We start from the raw sequence: 13,875 nt of genomic DNA, 5'->3' as shown, positions 1-13,875 counted from the left end.
GAAAGGCGACAGCGGATTCGGTGTCTTTGGAAGGAAATACCCGTATCTTTTTAACTCGCACTGACAGTTTGCTTTTCCTAGAGAACAACTACATTGCATTAACATACTCTTTTTGTAACTGCATTTCTATAGGCCTAGGTCTATATGCATATGCAAATGAAATACATTTGGAAACATAAGGCTCATGTCATGTAAAGTGGAAAAACTTTCAGCAAGATCGGTATAGTTTTGGCGTGACCATCAGAGAGAATATACACTTTTATATCAAGGAATGTTCTAGTACATTTTGATCCCTTAATTATTTTTATAAAACTTACTAATAACTTTATGTCGTTGGATTCCATGTTGTTAAATCTTAAAGTCTATATACATGTTTTTCTTATGTATGATGTTTTCTCTATCGCGATTCATGTCCAAAGTTAATGTTTGGCTTAAACATCAAATGTTGGGGGAAATGCATGCATATTTATAAATATTTTACCCAGTAACCGAATAGTCATAAAATACTTTTTTGCAACTTTTTTTTCAGAGTGAATTGCCTATCAGCTCGAACACGAAATCACCATAAATATTGTAATCAAGTTATCAACAGAAAACAATGCCAGATTCAATATTAGTTTTAGATACCATCTGTAAGTTGTGTCTACTTATCTAAAATGAAGGATGCTTCAAAAATATGCAAGATTACAAAAACTATATTTTCTTCATATTTTACAGCGAACTAATAAAATACAGTATGTTATCATGAAAAAGCAAGGTCAAAATACTGAAGACAGTTCACCTCCATCTGATGTTTCTGAAATATTCTTTTGGTTAACAGCTCCATTGCTTGCCCAGACAATCGGGTAATAAACACGATCATGAATCAATGTAGAATTTTCATCTAATGCCACACAATATGAATGTTCATGATGTTTCAGAGACTGTAACTCCGCAATGTCTGTCAGACCTGCTGAAGTCCCAATTCCTACTTCGTAAGAAGAAATTCCTGACTGGGGGTCGTAAAAGCCATACCAGTTCAAACATATCTATTCCAAAAATGATAACACTTATTCAAATAGTCTAACGTAAATTATGTAATCATAGTTTTTTGTTTCCGTTGTTCTGAATCAGTAAAACTGAATATAACAAACGGCAAGCTGGTTTATTTGATGTCATATACAATACTTTCTATCAACATTATAAACGATTATGTTAGTAATTAAGACTAACGGTGTTCAGTACAAACATGTAATTAAAAAGGGGCCCAATGGGTTAAATAGAACTTAGATGTATAATTTTGCATAATTCAAAATCAAAGGTATTGCACTTTTTGATACCTGTTTTGAATATTTTGTATATTGTAGGTCCTCCTTGAACAGAGGACCATCGTACACAGTCCCTGCTAATGGCGGATTGCATCCACAATAATAGCTTGATCAGCCCTTCCCACTGAGTGTAATTCAACTGAAAATATAACGCACAATAGAGCTGTGACATCATTACTACGTGTAATACAGTTGTATATAAAACGTAACCCAACTGAACAAAATTTTAAAAACGGTCTCTGAAATAATTTGGAATAGTTTATGGTCCCTAAAGCGAATAAAGAAAATGTAAAAAGTACTTCAGCTATAGATATAAGTTTGAACGCAATGAATCACATGAAATACTAACATTGTACTAAATATTCCAATATAACAGCCGGGTTGTTAGGAAAGAATATTGAGAAATCTAGAAAATACGTGAATCAGTTCATAAAGAAATTACTATATATACCGTTATTTGTAACACGTATACGTAACCACGCAGGAATACCGTCTGGAATATGGTGTCTATACATGATATATTGTGACGTTGGTCTTCTTGTCCACGGCAACAGTTCTTCGTTTCTAGGGTTGTCTCCGATTGCAAGTTCAACAGAGCCAATGCCCGATTCAACATCGCTACAAAATTATATAGGTCTTTCCTACGTGTTGCGACAATGTATATGTTAAACAGTAAAGCAAGAGCAATATATGTTATATTTCTGAATTGAAGTAATTGATGTATCTAAATGACAATATATATTTACCTTAGCGGAAGAACGGTCTTTCTCACAATTTTACAAAAATCCTTTTTTATATCTATTTTGGCTACAAAACAGATAAATACATCAACTGGTATTGGATTTAATGTTCAATGAAAAAATAACGACTTTGATAAAATTGCAAAAATAGTTTAACTCCGCAGGAATGTTTGTTTAGTGCAAAACCCCAATAGAATTTCTTACTGTGTTTTGTTCTAAAACAATAAAATTAGAAAGTTAAAACACCACAGGTGGCACAGTACAACAAAAAGAAAATGCTGCAGGATCTGTTTGATTGAGCCTGTTCACGGATGGTAGTGAAAATGCATGCTACCGTTTACGCCATCTAGCCCAGGTTTGAACAAAACCCAACATTTAAACATGATCATGTACAAGAAATATTTGTTAGACATTCACATATGAGTTCATACGGCGGTCCACATGAAACCTTACACTAGTGTGTAATTCAATGAAAAGCTTCCTATGGTCGCCAGTTAAAAATGTGCTTGCCCTAAAAGAAAAGATCAACGGGGAGAACTAAACAAACTGGAATTTAGACAGGCGATTCGAGGAAACGGAGCCTGTATATCAGAGAAACTGCCAATGTAAAATTCATTGGTGCAAACATGGGTTAGGTGCACTTATTTTGTGAAACCATTTACATGTTTGATTACACTGAAAGGTATTGAATATAATATTACAGAATGAAAGATGATATTAGATGAATACAAATGGCAGAAATACATATTATTTTATCCTTATTTTTTCTAAAATCTAAATTGTTCCTCATAAAGGAATTTCATGCAGCTTGATCTGCCAGACTGAAGGTAACGGTACAGGGAGTAGTATAATTTTAAAGGATACAAGAATAGTATTTATTGCCATTATGTACTTTTCAAACAAAGATTTCAAAAGGTGTAAATCAACTTTGGTGATATTCAAGTCAGCGCTGTTTTGACTTACTGGTGCAAAACCAAAGTACAATTCTGAAATTTGTATTCCTAGAGAGCGCCGATTATATAGAAATCATTGGAATTTAACGGAAAGTGCAAAAGTTGTCGACGCTTCTTTTCTTTGAATGAAATTATTTTAAATTCAGCAACGTTTGATGTTAGGATTCAGTAATCATATGTTTCACTATCAATTAAATGGTTTTACATCAGTATGCTTTCTAAATGCACTGTTTATATTGTGTCAGTGTTCACTTGTGATGAAGAAATATCAATTCCTTAATAGGCACATAGAATGGAATGGTAATAAACAAGTACCCGGGTGACTAACGCTAAATAAAATAATCATTAGTAATGTGTTATCATAATAATGCTTGCAGTGTCATGGGAATTCTACTAATTCATATGGAATATATTGTATCCACTGTACAAAATAGTTATAAAAGAGTGTTTATATTTGATTATACATAATATACAAGAATGTGTTCATTTTGCTATGAGCATAATATACAAGTATGCTTATATTTGCTATGAGCATACTACATATAATGTTTATATTTTCTATAAGCATGATATAAAAGAATGTTTTCATTTGCTGTGAGCATAGCATACAGTAACGTTTACAGCTACTATAGCAACTGCCAAGATAAAAACAAGTCTTTCACTAAAAATGTGCATTCTTTGGAATCATTATATTAAGGCATTGCCACAGTCAAAACTCAACATCAGTTCATATTTTAGGCCGAGTATTTTTCTCTTGAAAATTACACTAAAGCCTTAACAGTTGGTCAAACTATCATCAACATATGATGATTTTTAGTACATACGCCGCTTGTAAATTGTTTGAGTCTCGTTAAGACCGGAATCTTACCCCCAAAGTATTGAAATCTTACGCGCAGTCAAACTCCACTATAACGCATATTACAAAGACAAATATTAGTTTTTGTTGAAGTACAATTTGTAAATTAAGGCCGTTTATGTAATTTGTGTCAATGTCTCCCGGTTATTGCATTAGACACAAGAAAAACAACCCCATGTAAATTATATTTAAAATATTGTTTGTACATGCATTACTGACCACAGCTAGCTAGGTACATCAGTACACACCGATGGTTCGCTGCAACACTACACTTACTATATGGGAGATAACATAGTTTTTCATTGAACAGTCGACCTATAATATCACATATTTATATACATGTAAATTATACGTGAAGAGATTAAACAAGTTGGATATATTGATGGTGTTTGGATTTTCGTGTATAATTCAGTAATTAAGTAAAATTTCAAAATAATTCCCATAGACAGTGTTCGTCACGGTCTGCTTTACAATCGGCGTAATTAATGTTTATATGTATAAAAACATATTGAGTTTGACTGCAGGTAATATTGCAAAATTTTGGCATTTTTGCCAGAGAAAAATGTCGAATTAAGGCATAATACAGGTAGTGAAATGCACATCCTTTTACTTGCATATGTTCACATATATATTTAGAACATAATTATGACAAAATGGACAGTTTAAGGTTTTGTCGATATATTTTATTGAACGCATCTCACTATTGTAATTCTATTAATACCCAGGTCAAATGCTCACAAGAGGTATCACAAATAAAACGCAAGTGACCTATTTGTAAACTTGGTCGATCGTATTTGACAGTCCCAATTGGACAATCTGTTTAATTTAAAATTTAATGTTTGATCGTTTTGGGTTCGTCTTTTATTGACTTGATTGTTACCGGTTAGTCATCTTTTATTTTTATGAACTTGCATCTAAATTTTAGAGTAAATTTGCCGCCACTGTGTTGTTGCCTTAAATAAGACAGACAATAGGCGGGGTGGCTGTGAAACTGCTTCAAATGCTTTGCGTTACTTCAAATCTATGTTTTAAATTAAATGTAACATTTAAACGATCACAACATTTTTATAGCAACACTGGTGGTCAAAATCAGAGCATATTTTTATAGCCATGGTATGGTAGATTCTAAACATTTCTGATATTGAAAAAAAACAACAAAAAAACAAAAAACAATTGCTCGATTTCTTAGAATGATGTGATATCCAAAGAATGAGAATATTTCTATTCTTTCAGCAATACAAAAGCATAATGAACTATTCATCTTCATACAGCAATTCAATTTGCCACATCTTTTGAATAATACTTTGATTTTTTTTATTTCAAAGCCATAACTGAGGTGTGGTAATAAATATTTAGACAGCCAGGTACTTGTTCTATTTAATTCAGCTGTCATCTTAGAAACATGGTCAATCTCAAGCTTGATAATAAATCAATACAGTTTTCACTTTTTGTTTTTGCTGACCAGTTAATTAAACAAAGGTTTTTCCACATTTTAATGACAGTTGACTAAAGATTGGAGGTAGATAGGTATTAAACTCTAGGTACACCGCATGTGATTACAGTACTAGCAGTAAACTCATAGAAATAAAGGAACACCATGCGCCCCTAAATTTTATTATTAGAAAATTCTCACTTACGGGTAAATGACCTTTTTTGGGGAAGACAAGTGTTGAAGCAAATATTAGACGGAATACTTTGAAAATACTATGTCCACATTTAAAATGATTCAGTTCATTACACTTACGCGCAATGAATATCACTACCGACATAAGTATTTGACAACATCTGGCGTATATTTGGGAGAATATAAATTTTATTCTGGACCATTATATAGGCTTTAATTATTCTTTGAACATCTTGTGTTACTTAAAACAGAACCAATAGGAAACGAGGCCACAAAAAGTAACTCACTGGGTAAACTGAATGATTGTTTATTTAAACTACCGGTTTCAGTTTTACATAGACATTCAGACATTCAGTTTTGTCACAAGATCTTGTGTTGCTGCAAAAATAAGAAAGAAAAACTTACTTTTGCCTAATATTATTGAGCTTGGATTATCATTCAACAATCTGTCTTGTTTTCTCTGTATAATGCAAATATAAATTCTCTCCTGAATATCTTATATTCCATGTACTTTCACTACTTATTATCTTTCTATCAAGTACATGTATAACTAAATTTCTTCAACTAGTATTATCAAATTGAAACCCGCCATATATTTTATACCGATACTTAGTATGCATTGGAAAAAGCTTCAGTAAGCATAAGATTGCTTTCAGCATAATCCCATTCATTTTTGTTGTGTACAATTTATTTTTCATGTAGCTGTATATAGACGAATGAATATGTTTGAAACAAATATAAATCATTGAACTCTTGGAAGTTTTAATTATAAATTTCTGTATTTGCAATGCTTTATTGACAATATAAATGAGCATGACAAATTTTCTGGAAGTTGAAGTGAAATATTATGTCGATGACACCAATAGATGAAATATGTAATTTTGGTAATACTTGCGACACCCTTATATTTAATCTCGCTTCATTTCCAAGGATACTGCAACGCAGTACCTAAAAGACCTAAACAAGCTTAAGCATTTTAAGAGCGTTTCTTTATATTTATATTATTATTATGTTTCAAAATCATGTGCATGTATTAATTGACGAGATCATGTTGAATTCTACATAACTGTAATGTTACTGCGCTATTTTATCATTTGTGAAGGATTAAATGTTTTTACGTGGGTATAATCTACTTCGGGACTTCAGGCTAATCTATGGATTGCGATAGCCATTCTAGGATAATTTATTGCCGGAAATCCCAAAGCGCTTTATTCACATATAAATGCACAAGAAATAATACTCTTTCTTTTTTTTACATTTTAACATTACCCAACTATATACATGTGTCTTTACATAAATATAACAAAATCTTACGATAAATCTTCGCGTATCGATTTTTACAACAAATAGAATAAACGTTCAATAAACCCACAGTAGATTTTATGATAAAAATACAGATCCTAATTTTAATTTTAAATATCCTTAAATCTAAGGAAAAACTGCATAGTCTTGTCCGTTCAATTGTAATTGTTTTAGCTATCAATGACTTTTTTGTCTTTCTTCAAACATTTGTTTTAAAAGAGGCCATTTTGTTTATGTTTCTTGTGAACGACATCAGACCGCTCGTTCAATTTCGCGGAGAAAGTCGCCCTTGATATCATATCATTCATTTTGTGAATACAAAACATTATTTCTTTCTGTAGAAAATACATAAGTAAATTGAATAAATGTAAATATTTTAATTTAAACCATACTTCGAGATTTTCATATCATCAAAATCTCTAATTTATTTATTGTGGTTCAATGAAATTGCGTTAATGTGTTAACAATTAAAAACTCAACCCCAGGTGTGATATAAAAGCGATCAACAGATCAGTGTATTAATAGTATATCTAATTAGACATATATACATGTGTACTACACAAAATACGAAAATGCTGAATTTCCAATGTTAAATATTTATTTTACAATAAATTCAATTAAACATAGTTTCAAAGAGTGAATACTGAAGGTAAAATCTTTAGGACCAAAAGAGTGATATACAGATGAAAGGTTATGTATCAGCACAATGACACATTACATCATAATCTTACTTATACTTTTCCAGATTTTTTGTAAACAGTCACAATTATATGTCGACGTCTACAAATAACAGAAGTTGCTAAACTAAGAGAAGAAATCGAGAATGAAAAAAAAACAACAACAAAAAACAAAACAGAATGTGCAAGAAGTTGATAAGAGCTCTTAACCCATTTCTGCATCAAGAATATCTGTGTCAGATTCTGCTAAATATGTGTTTTCTGAATAACTCTTTTTTTCATACAGTTTTTGATAAATGACTACCAAATCATAATGAAACAGTCTTCCGTGTACTCAGAAATATTTAATCAATGCCTGTATAAAATTTTGACCAAACAAATCAGTTGTTTGCTTCTCCTGAAAAGTTTGGAAACCTTAATTAACCTGTTACTGCGCCAAGTCGACAATATTTCTTTGTAAATACATTTGTATTTACCTTTATCCCAGATAACATAGACTCGTAATTCGTAAGGCTCGAAAAAGTCATTACGCTTTTTAATCCAAACTAATTCCATATAATGCTGAGTATTTCATCTGTGAACGACTTTTTTCAAATTGTTTTAATTATCTTCAATTTATTTAAATACGTGAGCATTTGTCGTGCGAACCATTAGACTAGTAAAGCAATGAAAATGTTACATGTTAATAGTGTAAAATACCATCTACAAGATATAAATGTAAATGCCTTTGACTATTTCTATATGAATCTAATCATGTTGCGGAGAATATACTGTAAAACATTAAATGATTTTCAAGAAGTTGCTGTTACTATTAACTAATATCATATAAATACTTACGTAGAATTATGTTCTGCTGACAATACATAATTCTCCTCGTCATATTTAATATCAAAGACTTCGTACACAACAGGGTATGTAATATCAATTATATAGGGTGTACTATGACATATGGTAACTGCAAGCGGCCCTCCGTATTCTACTTTATTTATTGCCCTGATCATCAGGTAGTACTTTCCGGCTGAAATACAGAGAAAATTATTCGGCAACGTCTTGATTTATTTGATGGATGTCTCTGTTTGAAAGTGTATGTGGTGACTTTCTATGTTTTATGCGTGATGTTACCATTGTCGTATAAATGAAACGTGAATACTGTTATCTTATAAACATTTACGCAGCAAACGAAACACAATTTTACAATGTTGGTAAATATCAAATCACCATCCCATGCTCACGTGTTCCAATATAAAACCATCTTCTGCACATAAACTGTCAAACTTAATTATTCTGTTAACTCTTAACACTTTACAATGAAGTTAACAACAAAAGGTTTGCTTTTTTTTCGCTTAAGGAATCCAAAAGAGTAAGAGAAAATGATTTTTAACACCTTATGGATCAGCGTACGTCTTTTTCTTTCTTAAATATTATCTAAGAAGTATGGACAAGTTAAGCGTGTGTTAATGTATTTAAAATAACCTCCCTGAAGAACATTTACCTATTACGTACATTTGAAAGTGAATGTCTGTACCGAAGGATTTAGTATCATGGATTGTAGTCTTCAATACTTCCAGTCGTAATGTGATGATTTGTTTGTTTGTTTGTTTTGGGTTTAATGCCGTTTTTCAACAGTATTTCAGTTATGTATGGCGGGCAGTTAACCTAACCAGTGTTCCTGGATTCTGTACCAGTACAAACCTGTTCTCCGCAAGTAACTGCCAACTTCTCCACATGAATTATTAGAGGTGGAGGACGAATGATTTCAGACACAATGTCTTTTATCAAATCACGGAAAACATCCGCCCCGCCCGAGGATAAATATAGCACTCATTTCGTCATGTCATGTATACTTGAAACAATTCAAACAAATAAAGTGTGATCTATTGATAAAAGACAAGTATAAAACGCCTGAGTGTAACGACAAATTTGAATACCGAACGTTGTATAGTCGAACGTTACATCACTGCAGTTGCCTACTAGAGGCACTGTTTTCTTGGATTTGCTGAGCACATCAGAGATGATGCGTTTGTTTGATTTGCTCTGTCCAGTAGAGCTGATACTGTTCTTGGTCTTCCTCCGCTCAACAGAGTTGCTGCTCTTTTCCGTTTTTCGCTAACTAGTGTTGCTAATCGTCTTTAAGTTGCTAAGCATTTTTAGGATTTATTTCATTCAGAGTTGTTACACTTCTCGGACTCGATCTACTGCCTAACCTATTTGGTGAATAACCTTGCAACGCTTATAACACTGAACAATTTATTTGGTCAGTGACGACACTTTTGCCGGACTTCTACTTTTCATTTTCTTCAAAACGACGCTATCGTATTTTTGAGAACAACAACTAAAGACATACAACGACTGGGCTTCAACAAATTTTGTAAATGAGATTTTATAAAGTATATTAAAGCTATTTAGACTGGCAGGTCAAAAACAATTTCCAGGATAGATAACACTAATATAAGCTTACATGGGAGTGGGAAAGGATTATAAATCGCCGATGCGGTAATGACAGCCATGTTGGTCCACTGTGACTCGTGCATCAAATGCTTATGTGGGTCATGATGAGGGTGGATCATATCTTCACATATGTGTCTTCCAATTGCAAAAGCGTATGCTCGTATATCTGTTTCATTGTCCGTGATTCCATCCCAATTTCCTGTGATATATTAACATATTTGTTCTGACATTTCTGCATGGTTATTTATAATTAGGGCAAAATCTTTGTAGCAAAGTACTTTACAAATTACAAATAAAAAATACCGTAATTTAGCTGTCACCTCCTAGTCTAACACATTGCTATTTATTTTTATACTAAGGACATCCGCTTGGAAATGAAACTGAATTTACAACGACGTTGGAGGTTCATGATAGTTCCAAACATGTAATAACCTTCACTGATTTTTGTTCACTAAAACGAAAGTTGGGAATAACTTCATCTACTAAAACGGCTACATTCAGTAGAGCGGCTAGTGAGAGTCTCTCTCCATTACCTAAACACGTAAATAAGATCAGATTTTGTTTATATTCATGGCTATTTGGCTATCAAATAAACCCTGACGCAAACCTTGTCTATACGATAATGACAGTCACATTAAAGAGAAATTGCTCTAACGTTAGAATTCGTAAAAGGAGACCAACAAATATACATATAATATGCATGCATCAAACAACTGCGAGTGAAATACAGCTGTAGTTAATTTGTTTCGTTTTTTCTTACTTGAGTATGCTCGACTAAATGTAATGAATAATAATGAGAAATGTGTTGCTAATGCTTACCAGCAATGTAGTTGTTACTTCTAGTGTATTTGAGATCAAGCATCGGCTTATCACCGTTAAAAAGCGTCCTGGATCCTTCACCGTCAATAATAATTCTGTAAAAAAATAACAACTAAATGTTTTAGGTAAAGCATACAATAAGTGTCTACTGGCTAATCAACCCGTAATTCAGATAAATGTGTGTTCAAAGGTATAAAGAACGCTACGTGGCTTCAAATAAAACAAAATTTTGAAGCTTGTAACGCAACTGAAAAACTAAATTTAAATGATTCGGTTAAATTAAGTCTGTCCACGAAAAGTATAGACATTTAAGACAACCCTCATTTCCATAACCTGAGCGTATATAGTATATATATATATATATATATATATATATATATATATATATATATATATATGTTATACTACGTATCCTGTATAAGTGCTATGTTTATCATGCGTTCTTTTTTAGTTATGAGTACCATTAGTTTAAGTCAAATCATAAAAATCATCTCAGATACAAGATATCGCCTAAATGTAATTACAGCGAAGCAACTGTCACATGATTCTGAAGCAGGGTATTTGCGGTATTGCATGTCAAGTAAACAGACAAGCGTCATGCAAAGTGTATACGAGTTTCATTTCATACAAACACTAAATATACTTTGCTCAGAACATGTGGTGATAACTTATATCACTAAATTATTGTGGGATACTTGCGATAAAATGACTAAACAAAAGACGTATTACTTGTTATACGCAGAATGTTTCTTAATTTTTAAATCAGCAATTATTATTACGGTATGGATTCTGGAAGATTTCTGTTTTAATGGATGCAAAATTAAAAACAACTTGGAAACCAAACGGCTTAACATCATTCTAAGTAATGTTAAACCGTAAAACTGTTTATTCAGGCGTTTTAATTGAACGCAGACTCTTATCAATTTCTATTGTTTAACAGGTGTATTTCAAACGGGAAACTAACATCAGCGTGACAATGTAATATATTTTTAACAACAAAGTGGATGTAAAGCGAACAATATTTAGAAGTTACATTATACATTATATTTCAGCGATAAGAAACTCTATACACACTGAATGATTCCAGGAATTTTATGTCTTCATTTAATTAATCTTTAATAAGGTTTCACACAGTTATTGTAAGTTTCAAAAATTAAATATTTTGCAACAAATATGTGTTACTTATTTATAAACCTGATTCCATATAATAAAACATATCGCCTCGGTCAATATTGCCCTCTTCAGGTGAATATCACATCATATCCAATGGCTCAAGAGTCAATAATTGTATAACCTTTGGTCAAATAGTTGTAACATGCATCGAATTTCAGTATTACCTGTGGTTGAGGCTTTTGGGGTGTATACCAATACAGAATCTATTCAGATCTGGCCGATCAGGAGGGATCAAAGATAAACATTCATCTCTGCTCAACGTATCACGTGATGAATTTACAACAGGGCCTGGAATTCGAAGATGCATTGTGATTAAATTAAACTTTTGCATATTTTTTTCACAAGCAAGACATGTATATCATATCACTGAAAATTCTCAAAACACTTTATTTCAGATATTACATAGTTTTCACAATTAAAGTTTTATTGATTATGTTCTCTCATAATACAAAATATTGAGCAATTCAGACTATACATGTTATTCAGCACCAGGAAGCAAGAAAACGAGTGTTTACATTATTAATTTTTATAAATTGTAATGTATAACATTGTTTTACCTGGTTCAGGACAGGTATAATCAGTGAGTATGCCAGCACTTGATACGATTGATCTGTAACCCAACACGTTTGTGAGGTCTATATTGACAAAATGAAGCCAGTTGTGTCGCATATTTAAGTTTACTTCATTGATCTCAACAGCATGGCCGCTGGACAACCGCTCAAAGTGACAAAATAGACCAGACTGAAAGGTAACACTTATTTGATTAAAGAACAATGTAAATGAAATAACAAATAAATGACAGCTTTAATTTAATAAAATTGGGGACGCTAAATGTTTAGTATGTTACTATTTCTTTTGATATGATACTATATAGAACTAATCACTTTTCAATGCATGGTTAACTAAAGTACAAAAAAGCATTACTTTTGCGGGTTTTCCTTTACCATTTTGTAAGCATTTATTTTATATGTGCCTTTAATTTGAAGTGTACCTGTAATTATCCATCTTAATTGATGTAATCAACATCATACAGCAATGTTTACTAACCAGAAAGCACTGACCTGAACTGATATTCTTTTTAGATTCCAAAATTCAGGATTCAATATTCAGCCATTACATAAAATATATATACCTCTGCCAAAGTATCATCATAATGTCGAATTGAACGAAGCAATTCACAGGTACCATCTGGACCATAGTCATAATTGAAACTAGTACAATGTTCCAAATCTAAGCAGGACTGTGCACACGTGGATGCTAATGTTACTCCACTAAGTGTTTTGATGGGTGGAGAGACAAATTTTCCGTCCTCTATGTCTGAGAACTGCCTTAATGGGTCATCAGCTAAAATAAACAAGTGCAAAAAGTAAACTTGTGATAAAATAACGCCATTCACCTACATTTGGTGCTTTGACATATTTTCATTCCAGGCACCCCGATTGAGTACAGGTTTGACCGCTGTACTGGTCAAAATTAATAATGAATAAAGAACAGGTTTATTTTGTACTTTGAAAAAGTGGCCGCAATTTCGGCGTGCCTGTTGTTTTGGCGTGCCCGTTAGGTGGAAATCTACTGTAATGTAATGATTTTCTCTGATGTAAAGGTGTAAAACGCAAGTTAAGGACTATGCTATTTTGAAATTATGGATTAGGTGGGTGGTGTACATGATATTATTTCTGAGGAATTTTGAAGTTACTGTAAAACAAACTTTTTTCCAATGTGACAATACATTAAAACCATGAAGTGCTGAACTAATACTTCAATTAAAAGACTAAAGTAGGAAAAATTGTCAGTATGTTCGTGTCACAATTTTCGGTGCGAGTATTCTATGTCATCATGCATAACTGCGAAAAACTATAACATACATAATAACGCTGAACTATCCGTGTAAATGAGCTGAGAGCTATTTTTCTATTTCCATTTATTTCTTTTCTAAAAAACACATTACAATTTACCAGGTGTTGGCAAAATTTGTC

General features: G+C 32.3%; 1 protein-coding gene across 1 annotated transcript in view; it reads right to left on the bottom strand.

Annotated features, from left to right (window-relative positions):
• Nucleotides 1-693: 693 nt before the first annotated feature.
• The window catches only part of LOC128557570 (uncharacterized), a 40,723-nt gene continuing 27,541 nt past the window's right edge, over nucleotides 694-13,875 (bottom strand). Inside the window, exons 17-25 of the mRNA XM_053545050.1 lie at nucleotides 13,032-13,243; nucleotides 12,457-12,640; nucleotides 12,064-12,187; nucleotides 10,727-10,821; nucleotides 9,918-10,106; nucleotides 8,297-8,477; nucleotides 1,759-1,925; nucleotides 1,320-1,446; nucleotides 694-1,028 (exon numbers count right to left, since the gene is read on the bottom strand). Coding sequence (XP_053401025.1) covers nucleotides 1,385-1,446; nucleotides 1,759-1,925; nucleotides 8,297-8,477; nucleotides 9,918-10,106; nucleotides 10,727-10,821; nucleotides 12,064-12,187; nucleotides 12,457-12,640; nucleotides 13,032-13,243 — 1,214 coding nt within the window. The 3' untranslated portion in view covers nucleotides 694-1,028; nucleotides 1,320-1,384. The remainder of the gene's footprint in view (nucleotides 1,029-1,319; nucleotides 1,447-1,758; nucleotides 1,926-8,296; nucleotides 8,478-9,917; nucleotides 10,107-10,726; nucleotides 10,822-12,063; nucleotides 12,188-12,456; nucleotides 12,641-13,031; nucleotides 13,244-13,875) is intronic.

Source organism: Mercenaria mercenaria, chromosome 1 (assembly GCF_021730395.1).
Source record: "Mercenaria mercenaria strain notata chromosome 1, MADL_Memer_1, whole genome shotgun sequence".
NCBI lineage: Eukaryota > Metazoa > Mollusca > Bivalvia > Venerida > Veneridae > Mercenaria > Mercenaria mercenaria.
The sequence above is the reverse complement of the archived record's forward strand: the minus strand, read 5'-3'. Positions and strand labels throughout refer to the sequence as shown.